The 12891-nt window shown below is 46.5% G+C and overlaps 1 protein-coding gene across 1 annotated transcript in view; it reads right to left on the reverse strand.

The window, feature by feature from the left end:
* LOC144161161 (CD109 antigen-like) overlaps positions 1 to 12891 on the reverse strand; it is a 181980-nt gene that overhangs the window by 3729 nt on the left and 165360 nt on the right. Inside the window, exons 5-13 of the mRNA XM_077692093.1 lie at positions 9920 to 10042; positions 9725 to 9798; positions 9594 to 9633; positions 9391 to 9475; positions 9177 to 9297; positions 7109 to 7333; positions 6589 to 6849; positions 896 to 1009; positions 47 to 109 (exon numbers count right to left, since the gene is read on the reverse strand). Of these exons, the coding sequence (XP_077548219.1) occupies positions 47 to 109; positions 896 to 1009; positions 6589 to 6849; positions 7109 to 7333; positions 9177 to 9297; positions 9391 to 9475; positions 9594 to 9633; positions 9725 to 9798; positions 9920 to 10042 (1106 nt within the window). The remainder of the gene's footprint in view (positions 1 to 46; positions 110 to 895; positions 1010 to 6588; positions 6850 to 7108; positions 7334 to 9176; positions 9298 to 9390; positions 9476 to 9593; positions 9634 to 9724; positions 9799 to 9919; positions 10043 to 12891) is intronic.

Here is a 12891-nt window from a genome sequence, read left to right on the forward strand (position 1 = left end):
TGGTTGCAGCCTGCACGTACAAAGATAAGAAAGGCGATTGACCTACCAGGTACGAAAACCATTCCACGTAGTAGTTGGACCGGACATGGAAGATGATGTACTCTCCGACCTATAAATAGATTTGGGGAGGGGGGGAGAGGGGCAAGGACGAGAAAAAAACGTATTGTATTTTTATTCCCTGCAATTATGGCAAGACACCTGAAAACTTTCTTTCAACATGGGAGGAGAGATGTCCCCTTCAGTGAACAGTCTACCATAGACACTGGCTTGGATGCCAAGAAATTGCATCATGTGCATTTAAAAATAAGGGCAAGGAAGCTTAATTATGTATTTTGTAGCAGTAGTTTCTCTTGTATATAGAGAACAAAAACAACACAAGTAGTTTTTGGGTGCTACATAAGCATGCATGTCCCTTCCACAAGGCCAGAGAAGTTACTACTAAAATCTTGCTGGGAATGTACTGCTCATGCATCAAATGCAAAACAGTTCTCAAGCCAAGTTGTGGTCTTGAAAATCCCTGTGCATTTGTCAATTAAATTCATCCACTGCTGGGTGTGTTGCAAAGAAAATAAGTGCCCAGTTGAGCTCTCATGGTAGTGTTCATTGCTGCGACTGATAACTTTTTTTTAGCTGTTCAAATTTTTTGCTTCGAAAGCAAACGTCATTAACTGCAGTTGCCTACTAATTTCATTCCCATTCAATTCAAAACAAGCGAATTTCCAGAATGATTCTACAGTCTCCAGAAAGGTAGCTTTGAAATAGTGGTGTCAGGCCATCCAGGTTTGCTGAATAGGTTTGCTATGGGGCAACGGGTGGTAGCCAGAGGGTCATTTCAGTGTTTCACAATGGCTGCACCCTAACCAGCTGAAATGCGACATGTCGCCAGCACACGCACCTTGGGGTACTTGGTGCTCGTGGTGATTTGCAGGTGGTGATTGATGGGAGAGTACGATGAGTACGCCACAAGGCTCGTCCGCACACGACCGTCGTTGGAGTCGATGAACTCGGCCTGCACAAATGAGGAAGAACAAAATCGCAGCACAGTTTGATATTGGCGCATCACCGGTGCTGACTTCACCGATCAACTGTTCTAGCTGGAGGTGGGCACCTGTTGTGCAATGCGGCTAACTCTAGCTTTTTTACCATGTTAACCGCAATGCAGTAGAGCGCTGCCCACATCAGTGTGGCGCTAAATCCCTGGCCTTAAGACTTTCCTGTCTTGGCGTTTCTCAACAGCCGCGCTTAATCCCACCAGGGGATCAATCAACACTACACATTCTTGCCATTTCCATTTTCTTCTTCTTGTGTGGTCTTACATTCGAGTGTTGCAAATGCTAACCTCTGCTTTTTTTTTTAAAAGGTTTGGGAAGCAAGGCTAAAAGTGCATGGTGGCAGCTCATTTCACAATCTACTGCTCCAATAATTGGGGCGATGTATTACAATAGAAGAAAACGCAAACAAAACCGACACACAGTCGGTGCAGTAATTTCAATAGAATGCTATTGATATGTTTCTGGTTGTTGCATTTTCCTGGCAGTTATGTTGTAAAACCTGGGTTCCATTGCGAATTTCTTAGTACAATACAAGTTCGGATAATACAGTTTCCCAGATCTTGCATTTGCGTTTAGCAGTTTCCTAAAAATGTATAAATGAATTTCTACTGCAATAACTTGGCAATACCTGCACCCACCCCTTTCATATTGTACACTGAGCTAAGGTCATTCATGAAAAGTTTCCAGAAATTCTTTCACCACATGAAAGCCCTAACAAATCTATTTGCAGAGTGCCAGTACAGAACACTGCACACTATTTCAGCCCATTCAAGGGGATGTCCCGATGTCTTGCATCCCACACAAATTTCAATTTTGAAGCTAGCCTGCTACTTAAACAAAAATGACAGGCAGGAGTTTCGGAAAAGGTGTTTCTCAGCTTCTGGTAGAGGTTGCGGCCTTTCTAGCAATACTGCATGGATGCCAAGGTATGCTAATGATAAGCCGACAAGGTTATGGTGCTCTTCAGCTGTGCATGATGTAGCATGACAAGGAAGGAACTAAAGGAATAATAAGCTTACTCCTAAAATTGTCATTCTAACTACAGTTATGGCATTACTACTGAAAGCACGTCTTGTAACAGTGGAATCTCGATGATACGATTCTGGGTGATACGAATTTCGGGATGATACGAATTTCTGATAAGTCCCGGCGAAATTGCATTGTTTGCAATGGAAAAATTTCGGCTCTTAAGCAGTAACCACATGGAGCGATTTTTGCGAGTGACGTGACGAGTGATGCGACAGGGATCCGCAATCGCTCGTCCCAATCGCTCGCTGAGGCAGCCACATGAAAGTGATCGCGCGAGCGACGTGACGACCGATCCTAATATTGCCGCAAAGCGCCCAACATGATTATCGAAGTACACACGGCCGCAAGGTTTTTTTATGTGTGCATTTGTCACAAAAACTGGAAATAAACGTATTTCAGTGAGCAGAGGGTTGTACTTTTCTAGGATGCACTGTGCTGCCGCTCACCCCTTCCCCTAGTTCTCTCCCTAAGCCGGAAGTTGCGCCCCTTAAGCTCTCCTATCGGCCAGACGCTCAGGCCACTTCTGGGAGGTGAGCGACTTTTTTTGATGACCCAGAACCGAGCGATTCGATGAGCGTTTTAGTCCACGGTGAAAAGTAGTTCGTCACAAGTCGCGTCGCTCCCCAAATCACTTGCAAAATCGCTCCATGTGGTTAGCGCTTCACGAACGTACCTGCGCGGCCCCGCGGATGATACGAACGAGCCGGCGAGGCGCCCGACTTCCTAGCGAGCAAGCGACGGCGACGTATGGGGTGTATCTCCTTTTTTTGCCGCTCTTTTTCCAGAAATGGCCGGGCTATTGTTTTCTGCTCGCGAAAACACGCCGCGCACTCCACAGGCGTGCTGACGCCGCCGCGAAACCCCTCGCACACTGCGCGGGGCGCGGCCAGCCGTGGCAACATGGCGGCGGCTTCGGTAGCGAAGTGGTGTGGGGCGCTCGAGCGATCGCTTCTAACTGCCCTTTAAAATGCCGCTCAAAGCACACACGAAGTTTTTTGTGTGGTAAATGTGCTAATAATGGGCGAAAACTGTGCTATAAAACATCCGCATCGTCGGTGAAAGCGATCATGAAATATCTGCCGGAGTGCTAAGCCGGCGAAGCCAGCCGGCTTTTTTAAGTGCTTCGAAACTTCCGCCCTGAGGCGCACGCCTTCCCATTGGTGCAAGTCGTCAGGCTCCTCTCACTGCCGCGCGCATCGTGCGTCATTTTCTAACCGGGGCACAAGCGGCCGCGGGCGCAGAATCACCAACGCGGGCGTGAAAATATCGCGCGTGCAACGCCGACGTGCACGAATCGCAGGAAAAAATGCTCCTGTAGTGAGCTTGGGCACCGCGAGTGAGGAGACTGAAGTCCAGAAAGGACCGCTCGGCGACATGGAGGTTAAAAAAAAAAAAAAAAAAAAGCTGAAAAACGTCATGGATTTCTTCACGTGAAATAAGAAAAGAAATAAACGAAAACTTTTTTTAGTGCTCAATTTTTTGGTCTGTGTTAGTTCATACGAATTTCGCAAGATACGAATATTTTTCGTGGTCCCACGAGATTCATATCATCGAGATTTTACTGTATACCTTATACCCAGCATGAAATACAAAGGAGAGTTTTTTCAAAACTGTTTTCTGAAAGGCTTTTGGAAACCAGCCACTGCTACCACTGCTACCTTTTGGCACCACGAAAGCGCCTGTATGCATGCCACTGTTCATAGCTTCCTTTTTAGATGCTGACACTAGCTTTAACTGTTTAGACGAGACTTCTGTGCAGATCGCAGTGGTTTCACGCAGCTGCAGCCCAATTTTCGTGGAGGAGGAAGGCATTACAAAGTGAGGGTGTAACAGCTGCCCAACAGCCTAGTGGTGACTTCGATCCCATCTCACTGCACAACGGCCTTGTACACGGCCTACTGACCATGCGTAGTGATGACATAGGGACCAACGGCCCATTGGGTTGGCATGGAGACTGCATAAACGGGGCTTATTGCGGAAGTCACAGGCATGCTTATACTTGACTGACGGGGGGCAGGCCTCTGAAGGATCGAAGGCTCAGGGTGACCAGGACAAAGTAAGGCTGTATGGCTCCTTGCTGCATGTGTTCACCATACGTGGTGAACGTGCATAGGTGCGTTCACCACATATGGGAAACCACACCGTAGCTCATGCATATGCAAACAGGTTGACAGCAATGCAAGATGATGCGATAGGGGTGTAAAGAGATGTGAAGTGAAAAACTGAGTAACAAAGTGACCATGAATGGGCTCGAAAGCTGTCTCTGTGCACCTACTATGCGACACCACAGTGGTCCTACAATTTTCTTTTCCTTTGTTTATGCTGTTGACAATAAACCTCCCCATTTTCTTCCCTATCAGACACATGCACACACAGCTGGCCTAGGTTTAACAGCAGCTTCCCATGAGGCTTGGGAATCGGCATGCCAGCTAGGAATACGACATTTCAACCTGTAGCAGCAGTAAGCTGCACAGGTTAATTACATCTTCCTGTCTTTCTGCCTGTTGCTCCCTTCTAGCTAACCTCTCCCACCTGACAGCAGCATCAGCTGCTTCACTTATTCTTGGTGAAACAGCAGCAAACATAAGTGGGGTGAATAATCAAGACAAAAAATGTAGAATTTTTTATACGCGTCCCAGATTCTTCCAGACATATCGAGTTACATGAGAATTCCCAGTTTTTGTGACTGGTACACACCCCGTTTATGCTTCCACGGTGGAATTACTGCTCTAGCCGTGTGTACCATATAGCCTCCTCTGCATTTCCCTATCAGTGGACACGTAAAACTATTGTCGATTGACATATGTTTAGACAACGTTAAATTACTTGATTGATTTTTCAAAGAATTTTTTGGAATAAAAGCATCTGCCCCTTGTTCTGCCTACCGTACGGGTGCAATGTACAGGAGTAAAAACAGGGAAGGCCAAAAGCTCCAACTCCAGGGGGGCAGTGGGGCTCGTGCCCCCCAACCTTATGGCTTCACGGGGGGGAGGCAGAGCCCTTTCCAGCCTCGGCCCAGGATTTTTTTTTTTTTTTAAGAGCACGGCTCGGGTCCGCACCCATTGACATCGGACTATTGGCAGTCCTGGCAGACAGGAGAAAATGTAGCTGGTCGACGTACGTTACATGATCAGTGACAGGTCAAATATTCAGTGCAAAATAACCCTCAAATGGATTTATATATGCAGAATATGTTGTCAGGGTGAACAATTGAATGCCCGCTTAAGGTAATACAGGGGGGGAAAAAACCCTTCAATTGCGTAGCGACATACCTTGGTTTTCAGTGAGTTACCTTTTAAAAGCATTTGTGAGGTATGTGGACGAGTAGGGGCGACTGTTTTGTGTGATGAACGGGCTTGACATAGAATGCTTCCTAGCACACCTAAATTATGTCAAACTGTATGCATTGAATGAGAAAAAGACAACCGCCTTCCTTTCCTTGATGTGATAGTGAAACATGATATAAATACATTCCACTCACTAAAATGGCCAGTAAAATTTAGCTCCTTCATGCAGTTAGAATATTCCTTGAATATATATTTTACCGGTCACATTTATGCAACAAATCTTTACACCTGAACTGCCTGTTAAAAAAAGGAAATGACTCGCTTTTTTGCACTGGAAGTTCAGTCATGCAATATTTTTGCATAAATGTGACCAGTAAAACACGTACGGCGTAGACCATTTATAATGTAACTGGTTTACCTCACATAGAAGTCAATGCAAAAGCATATCGCTTAAAATGTGGTTGCATGAAGCACAATACCGTTTATAGTGCGGTTTGAGCGATGATAAAGAATGACTTGCGAGGTGATTAGATTCGTGCATGTTTTGTTTATAGTGCGGTACTGCTTATAGTGAGGATTTTAGCGACTCCGCGCGACATGTTATAAGCGGTCTGCCCTGTATTCAAAGAAATTTCTACTGGATGCGCCAAATTGCTGAAGTTCACAAGTCACCGATTTGTGGAGCATCTTATTTGGGGACACATGGTAGTTAGCTGCCACAATGTAAAAGGCTCACTTGTACAGGTGCCCCTCTGCCGCTTTGAGCTGGACTACAGGTCTGCCCTTCCCCCACTTGGAAAAATAAAAATTTATAGCTGCTGGGGGGCACATCCCAAAATTAACCACAACACTTATTATGTTTCACATGGTTATCTGGTCGACAATCATTACTGTAATGAAAGCACATTTTTTGGTGAAATGGGGCACTGGTGCAAAGCATTCCTAATGCACCAACATTGCGCTGCACTCACGCTAACCTTGAAGGCAACCACACTCGGGTTGTGTGGATACCATGTATTGTCTGAAGGTTTTGGCACTTTGCCTCCAGGGGTGATGGTGATTGCCGTACCATGTCACAACGTTGTCATAAGTGGGCGGTTTTGATCCAGCGCTACTAATGTCGCTACGCATGGATTCTTGCAATGGCACAGTGGGCTGCCGCTCACCTTTTGCCCCTTCCCCAGCCAGGCAACAAATGTACCGCAATGCACAGGACTCACCTCTAGGCGAATGGCGCGCACGGCATTCACAGCTGACGGGTCGTTGAGCACGGGCGTCGACTCCAGCACAAGCTCCCAAATGCCCGGAGAACCCGGCACAGCCGTGGCCACCGGCTCGGAGAGCTGGCCACCGACCGCACCGACGGCGCCACCGCCGCTGACGAATGTCACTGATGGCGTCACACGAAGTATCTCCTCCACACGTTTGTCGCGAAAGTACTCGGTCGGCAGGGGAGAGCCGTCGCTGTATGAAACACTCACCTGCAGTGGGGAATTGAAACATTACACACGAGAAGCCACACCTTTCCTTTTTTTGCCCATTCCGGAGGCACTACACAAGAGCCTGCTACAAAAAATACAAATGGCAGGCCCAAGACAGCGACCATCCAAATTTTGCCGAGTCTATTCTCATTACATACGGTGGTACTTATCTATCCGGAGAAATCGGTGGTGTTGTGCGGAATGCCAGGTGTGCAGACAAAACAGACAGGCAAAAGCTGCATAAGCCAGGAACACTCACGTAGGCTTTGAAGGGCATTCCCGGTCGAAATACTTGTGGAGAGGAGCCCAAGAAGCGCAGCTGTAGACTTGAGTTGAATACTATGGACTCGGAGAAGCCCGTCTCAATCAGGTCCAGGAACCGCTCTCCGACTAGAGCCGTCACCACTACCTTCATTCCATCCAGGCGCGACACCAAGCGACTCAGCTCGTGCAGAGAGAATGCGAAGTCCCGGACTCCTTCAAACTGCACACACACACATACAGCAAAACAAATGAATGTATAAAAACACACTTAATCCTATGCATTCAGACGCATGTAAATATGGGTGAGCTCACGTTCTATGTGACAACGCCATGTCATTTATGGGTGAACAGACAGGTACATGAAGGCTAGATCGTCATACATTGCACACAACATTTTAAAATTATGCTGTTAATTACAACATTTACATCGCCCTAATTCGAAGCGGCATTGTCTTTTCCTGGGGGGGGGGGGGCATGCTAATACACAAAATTTACAAATCGAAGTGGTTATTAATGCATCAGCGTTAGAAGGGTCATGTGACCGAAAAACTGCCTAGGTTTACCTATAGACAGACATGGGAGTGTTAAAGGACCCCTGAAACGCTTTTTTTACAGGTAATTCTCTGGCCTTCCAATGGTTCTTCGTGTCCTTCAGATACAGACACAAAAAGAATGATCAGGATCAGTGTGAAATTAAGAAAGTTATTCAATATTTATGTCTGCAGATACAAGCAAACCCAGCACTGCCTACGTCATGCCCGAAGCCTCCGGATATGATGACACAAACACCAAAACCCTACGATTGGCTAAGCTTGAAATATTTTGTATATGTCACTGTATAAATCAAACGGGCCTAAATAATGCTTTAGTCGATTTTTTTTCCTTAAAGGAAGCGTAAAATTTGACCTTGGATAGTAACAAGGGCAGACACTACAGCCCATTTCGAGTGCTTATGTGCCCTTTCCAGCCGTGTTACTATGAACCGCCTTCTATGCTCTCAGCATTGCCTGGGATCTGAGCGCTTCGCTAAAATGCATGCCAAATACACTCAAACCTCGTTATAACGAAGTTGAATGGGAGCCGTAATTACTTTGTTATATCCATTATTCTGTTATATCAATTATAACAATTTACGGCAATGTATGCTTGTTTTGTAGCATGGAGAGAGGCGAAAGCAGGCTTAACGGGCATTCACAGCCTAGAGACACTAAATAAGCGGCTCTAGAGCCCATACGATGTGCTAGCCGTCCAATCTACACTTGTCTGCCCAATTTGTGGGATGTGCTCTCATGTAAAAGGCACTCACCCTTTCCAAGAATGCCATGTTCATTCCAATACAATGCACTACAAGCCAATACGATGCACTGCAGTCACTTCTGCATTTATGTAAACAGCCCTAAAGATCTTTTGCGCATTAAAAAAGTATCGGCATGCAGCGGTTAGAATAGGACATAAGTATAATTCCCAGCATGGCTCTGCTAGGGTGCTTGCCGTTGCATAAATGCCCTCCTTACAGAGTCACTAATACGTAAAGGCAACACAACAGGGGGTAAAAGCAACGCAAAGGCTGTGTACCATTTCCCAAGTTCTGACTCACATTTCAAAGTAGCCCTCGCAGGATTTGTCGAATTTGAGTTTTACGCCCAAAAGCTACACCTGGGCTACGAATCGCGCCGTATTGAAGGGCCACAAATTAGAGACTTTTATGCCACCTGATTAGCCTTAACGTGCGCCGAAATCTCGCACACACAGACGTTTTTATCTTCCAGAGTCATCAGAAAAACAGTAGCAGCTGCCAGTAATAAAACCCGCTACCTGGCACTCAGTAACATAACCGTTCAGCCGCTGCTGTTTAGTGGTGGTTTTCGTTTTGTCTTGGTCATTACGGAGAATCGATTGTACAATATTAACTTCAACGGGAGACTTTCAACTATGGCAGCGCTCTTTTGTCAAAGCCCAAGGCGTGAACTCGCCACAAGAGCAGGTTGATTCCTTCTTTGCAAATACAACATCAAATGCAACCCACCCTCCATGGCCCACAAAAGGGTCAGAACATTACTCACGTATCGGTACACTTTCTCGATGTACCTAGCTGTGCTGCGGTGAAAGCTGTACGTTGGGTTGATGGGCTCGACAGTCGCGCGAACAGTCAGGTTCCCGATGACGGCAGCTCCGCTGGTGAAGCTGTTTGGGGATACAGACCGTAGCTGGCACATGCGATCTGAATGGCAGTGGCAATGAAATCATTCACACTCGTTCAGCGGCCTCGTTACTCACTTGGCCACAACGGTGCCGTACACGTACTCCTGCGTTGCCATGAAGAAAGAAGGCAGCGTGACGTTCACCTCAAATCGCGTTTGGTCTAGAAAAGAACGTCAATGCAATGTTAGATATTTCCCGCTTGGCGGTTTGTTGGAGGCTGCAGCGCACTATGAATAAGGGACACCAATAGGATACTTTAAAAGTTCATGGGCACTCACAGTATTCCTCTACAATGAAATTCTTCTCTTCAACTTGGCCCTATAAAAAAAGAAAAGAATATCCCGAAGTTTTACACAGCGTGACGAGAGCTTTTATAAGACCCTACAGGTCAACAAGGAGACACACACACCTGAGCAATGACTTGAATTGTCCACTTTCCGTAGTCAGGTTGTGGAGACAAAGGGTACTCTAAGCTCACAGCACCTGGAAAAAAAACCAAAGGCAGATTTTCAGCATTTGCTTAGAGATGTTGACGTGACAACATGCAGTTACCACTCTCAACATAAAAAACAACACACACAAGGGGGAAAAAAAAAAAACGTACCTAAATTTGTTCGTCTGGAGAGCCAACGCCGAACAATGGTCCGGTTCGGATTTAACATGTAAACATCGACGGCATCAGAGAATGCCTTGAGCTCTGTTGTGACTGGCAGTGCACGAAAGTGGACTAAAGGAGAGGGGAAAAAAAAAAAAAAAAAAGCATGATAAAATGAGCATGGCCCTTGAAACACGTACTTTATGACATTACAGTTCACTAAAAAACATTTCTAAATTTTATGCGGTCGTTTCGATTTGGCTGCCTTGAAGCTTGTGTATGCTATAAATTTGTCACTTTCATATAGAGAAAAACCGCTGAAAAAAAAAATTCATGGAAGCTTGCACTCACGCGCAAGACTTGAATTGTGAAGCTGTGACAGCGCTTGTACTGTCTTTTTGTCCGTTAGTCCCCGTCTTTGCGCTGTTTTTTCCCCCTGAGATGTTAAACCAACTAGCCCAATCCCAAGCTTTAGTCAAGCTGTAGGTGAACATTGACGCATACAAAGTTGAGTTTTAGTATTGTTGTTTATTTGCATAGTTGCGGTGCTAGTATTTGTCATCATATGCATCGAAGATGTCGTTGTCTTCGTGGTGGAGAGTTGAGGATGCAAAGTCATCCTCAGCATTGTTTATTGAAGGAGTGTACAAAAAGACAGCGGGTTCGATTCCCGGCCGCGGCGGCCGCTTTTCTGATGGAGGCGAAAAGCAAAAACGCCCGTGTGTGCGAGATTTCGGCGCACGTTAAAGATCCCCAGGTGGTCAAAATTAATCCGGAGCCCTCCACTACGGCGCGCCTCATCGCCTGCGTTGCGTCGGCGCGTTAAACCCCAACAATCAATCAATGTACAAAAAGACATCTTCACTGCCAACTTATTGAGTTCGACTGCTGGAAGCAAACGGCGCATTCGCAACTGACTGCATTTCACTGACGCACTGTTCACCACGCCGGGAAGGCGCCAGCGCGGGAGCTGGCTAGAACGGCGTCGGACTCTGCGTCGTACCCGTTTCACGCATCATCTCTCAGGTATGTGGCCCTGGGCAGCGGTTGAGGCGGTGTTACTGGCATGGACATCACTGGTATGTCAGAAAGCATGTCTCATTCCGCCGGGGACCAATCAAAAAAGGCCCAGCCAGCATCCTCGGCCAGACGAAACGTTGTTGGCAGCGGCCATGGCTTGCAGACGTAAAAGCTACCGTGGGTGTGGTACAGGTGTTGTAGGTTGAGCCTTTTTGTCCCTCTGCTGAAGGTCATGCATCACGCAGGGGTAGGAGCAGATCCCCAGACCCACCCCCGGCCTCACAGAAATCGGTTTTCAGACCCACCAATAGAGAGCACAGTAGAGGAACCCACAGGGGCGGGTTCCTCTAACATTTAGCTGCCTATTCCTTTGTGCGAAACGTACAATTTGCACAGTGACAGTACTACCATTCTCGGGTGAGCGCCGTTGACATTCAAGCTGACACAAGAGAGCGACAGCTCCACTGTTTCAGCAGATTTCACATTGGGTGGAACTGGGTTTAATTTTTTTTAAACTTTGAGATGCACTCTGCATGGACGTCCTGCGAGCCTCGTCAGTCCCGCGATCACCGAGCGCCAATCGGGAGGGCCGCACATGGCGGCGCCCCTCTGCCCCGCTATTCTATTGGTGCGTCGAACCATCTAGACCTCTGCAGTGCTGTTTAATACCTAAGTTCCATGTCACCATCTGGATTATGATTAATCTGCATAATGAACTCTGCCAGTGATATTAACCCTGTCGCTTCCTGCCTCCTCTGTCTCCACAAACAACGAACCCGCCACAGTCAGTGCTCGCAAGGCATGTTTGCTGAGCGTGGACGACTAAGGGGCTGCTAATTACAAGTGCGAATCCTCACAATGCCTATAGTAGCCTAAAAAAGTGTATGAAAAAAAAAAAAAAAAACAGAAACAGAGGATACGCGTTAATGAAATGTGAGGGTGGGCAAAAAAAATTCTGCCAGCTGCCGAGATGACTTGAAAGAACAGGCCGCACATATTTTGCACGCACAAAAGCGCCCCATCCAACAATCCGGGTTCCACACATATGCGAACACACACACACACACCTGGCCTCGTATATATATATATATATATATATATATATATATATATATATATATATATATATATATATATATATATATATATATATAAATATAAAAGAGGGTTCAATGGTGGTTGACCACTCTCGACATGTCGTAGACAATCGAGTCGTGGCCCGGGGGTTAAAAAGAAGGTCCCCTTCACCGAGTGGCACTGGATACCACCACCCCCAAGCTCTGGAAAACAAAATACCTTAACATACATACCCGATAAAGCGGAGGGTAAACAGCCCCGCCGGTAGCGTAGTGGTCATCGCACCAGACGTGTATTCTGGAAGCCGTGGGTTCGGATCCCACCCAGCGGGCATTTTTTCTCCACTTTCTTTCTGTCTTTCCAAATTCTTTATTCGTTTCAATGACGTACCACATTCTCCCTTCTGCTTTCCGAGGTTTTCTTGACTGCCAACCCTTAATTCAACGAGCTCCCTATTTCCCATTCTGATTCACTATATATATATATATATATATATATATATATATATATATTTGCCGCGAACCATACATTGGGTTTGTTTATTTGTGTTTTGCTTTTACCGCCCGGCTGCGCCGGTCTGTGTTATATCTGCGCCAAGGGAAGCGCGTGTGCCATTCTTTATTTCTGTGCCGCATGTGTTATCTGTTGTGATAGGGAGAGCATCCCCATCTAACGTGAACAGCCCAGAATAATCTTCTTGGATCTACTATGTTCTCGATGCGAATCGACGTTTCGAGAACCACGCGCGCCAAAAGATAAAAAGCCTGCAGTGCGGACGCCGGGGCATTCGATTCGACGACACTCGCCTGTGCAAGTCACTCTGTTGACCGCTGCTTCGCCGCCTCTGTATTCTTTTGAGTTGTTAGGGGAGCACAAGTTCGCTC

The sequence above is a fragment of the Haemaphysalis longicornis genome, unplaced genomic scaffold (genome assembly GCF_048455015.1).
Source record: "Haemaphysalis longicornis isolate Haplotype H1 unplaced genomic scaffold, Haemaphysalis longicornis Haplotype H1 scaffold_1, whole genome shotgun sequence".
Classification (NCBI taxonomy): Eukaryota; Metazoa; Arthropoda; class Arachnida; order Ixodida; family Ixodidae; genus Haemaphysalis; species Haemaphysalis longicornis.